This window comes from Phalaenopsis equestris, unplaced genomic scaffold, assembly GCF_001263595.1.
Source record: "Phalaenopsis equestris unplaced genomic scaffold, ASM126359v1 Scaffold000002, whole genome shotgun sequence".
NCBI lineage: Eukaryota > Viridiplantae > Streptophyta > Magnoliopsida > Asparagales > Orchidaceae > Phalaenopsis > Phalaenopsis equestris.
In genome coordinates this window covers 52,840,253-52,842,607 of record NW_018164444.1, presented here as the reverse complement: position 1 = coordinate 52,842,607, position 2,355 = coordinate 52,840,253, and the positions used below count along the sequence as shown (strand labels likewise).

The window sequence follows — 2,355 nt, the reverse complement described above, 5'->3', positions numbered from 1 at the left end:
TGTGCTTTATATATATATATATATATATATATATATAGTATTCATTTTAACTAATTGCATGTTTATTTTCAAGATTCAAGGATACTTGTCCAAGATTCTTCTTAAACTTTGTCTCAAAATTAAACTTTTACAATTGCAAGGACACAAAAGTATCAACAACACTTTCTTCTCGGGATTGTAGCTGTGAGCTTTCAAATCAAATCATGGTTTCCCTTATGTTTGCAGAAAATTGAGGGGAAAAGTTAATAATCTATTGCAAATGTGAATGCAAAGTCCAAACTAAGTTACCAGATTAGCCCATTATTGATTGATATGAGTCAGTAAAACTAAGAAAGCTTCAACTAACAAGTAAATTAGAGCTCAATATTAAAACTATCAAAAAAAAAAAAAATTCTTGTTTGCAAACAATCAACATTCAACCATCAAAAAGATGAGTTCAATTAGTTTGTTCAGTTAAGTTAAGCAAACGCATAAATGATTTAAGGTTAGACTTTCTACATCAGTCAAATACAAGCTGATTTTTCATTCAACCAAATAAATCCTAACAATCCTAAAATACTTCCAACTTGGATTAATGATTAATCATAAATAACTAAGATAATCCTTCCTCAATTGATAAATAAATAGACACCACCACCGCCTTTTTGCAGTGGTTGAGATGAGATCAGCAGAAAAGAAGAAAATTGATAAATATCCATCACACTTACAAATGAACAGTATTAAAATTAGAAAGCCCAAATCTCTTCATTTTCTGCTCAGCCAACCAGTGAGGACTGATGAAGAGAATATCTGAGGCGAGCGTCGGCCGTCCGTCGGATTGATATTGACTGCCGGCTTGCTTTTGGTCTGTTAGCTGACGACGGCTCAGCGAATCTAACCCTTTATCTGTCTCTCCCTCCCTTCGTCCCCACCATACAAATAAACCTTGAAGAAAAGCCTAACTGAAAGGCCCACTCGTTATAATGAAGACAACATTTTCTCTACTAATCCCTCTTCCTCACACTTTCCCCTTTTCCGTAGCAGACCAGCCCTCTCAAATCTCCTCCTACCCTCCATCTTCCTCTCCTTCTACCTTTTAGCTATCCTACTTTCCATCACCACTTACCCTTTCCCACTCTCTTCTTCTTCTACTTCTCTGCATCTGGGTTTCTCTGTTCGAAATGAAGGTAAATACAGGGTTTGCATGGTATTGTTGATTTAAGCTGGTTTCTTTCATTCTGAACGTAGAAAGGCAGCTCCTTTTATAAAAAGGCGGATCCTTTCCAGTTGTTCAAAAGCACTTGCTTTGATTGGAATCTAGTAGTAGCAGATGTCAGATTTCCCTGTTCTTTTTTAAAAGAAAGTTAATTTTTTCTCTTAAAGTTGGAATCTTTTTATCTTCTGATTTTTATTGCAGAAACTTGTTTTGAAACTGGACTTACATGATGATAAAGACAAGAAGAAGGCTTTGAAGGCAGTCTCCAGTCTTCAAGGTACCATTTTTCTATCTGAGGTTCCTTTCAAACTTCCAGTTTCAATTAATTCTTATAATTTTCTTTTCTAACTTGCTATCTTACTTCTCTGCTCTCCCAGGAATTGATATGATTGCCATGGACATGAAGGAAAGAAAACTTACAGTAGTGGGATCTGTGGATCCCATTGATGTGGTGAGCAAACTAAGGAAGTTTTGGCACACCGAAATCCTTTCAGTTGGGCCTGCAAAAGAGCCTGAGAAGAAGGAAGACGCGAAGAAGGAAGAAGCGAAAAAGGAGGAACCAAAGAAGGAGGAGCCTAAGAAGGGAGAAGCAAAGAAGGAGGAAGCAGAGAAGAAGAAGAAGGAAGAACCAAAGAAGGAAGAGATCAGTCCTCATGACCAGATGATCATGGAACTTGTGAAGGCTTACAAGTCTTACAATCCTCAGATGACCACTCACTATTATGTGCACAGTGCAGAGGAGAATCCAAATGCTTGCGTTATTTGCTAGTGAAGTTTCTGCGTGTCTGAGAGGTTTTATGTATAGTGTTTAGTAAATAAGCATTAATGAGAAATTGATGTTGGATATGATAGAGTGATTAGATTTTTTTGATAATCTATCTCTCTGTTTATTGTTTGTGTTTCAGAAGAAGCTGCTTTGAGGCTATGTGTTGTTTGCAACTTCGATCATATTTTTGAGAAATAGAAATTGGAATGAGCTCTGATATGAGTTAAATTGTTGAAGTCTTCGCTTATTAACAATGGATTCCTGAACTTATTAGGAATTTAAGCCATAGCACCCCTTAATAATATTGTTTTTTCACTTTTTTTTTTTATTCTAGTTTTTCTAGAGGTTCATTTTAAGCCATACCAACTGAAACTAGCTTTTTTACAAATCAACA

General features: G+C 35.9%; 1 protein-coding gene across 1 annotated transcript; it reads left to right on the top strand.

Moving 5' to 3' along the window:
- Positions 1-753: 753 nt before the first annotated feature.
- On the top strand, positions 754-2,152 carry LOC110031444 (heavy metal-associated isoprenylated plant protein 39-like). Its single transcript, XM_020734637.1, has 3 exons — positions 754-1,166; positions 1,397-1,472; positions 1,573-2,152. Exons 1-3 carry the CDS (start codon positions 1,161-1,163, stop codon positions 1,962-1,964), a joined length of 474 nt encoding a protein of 157 aa, XP_020590296.1. The 5' UTR covers positions 754-1,160; the 3' UTR covers positions 1,965-2,152.
- Positions 2,153-2,355: the final 203 nt, after the last annotated feature.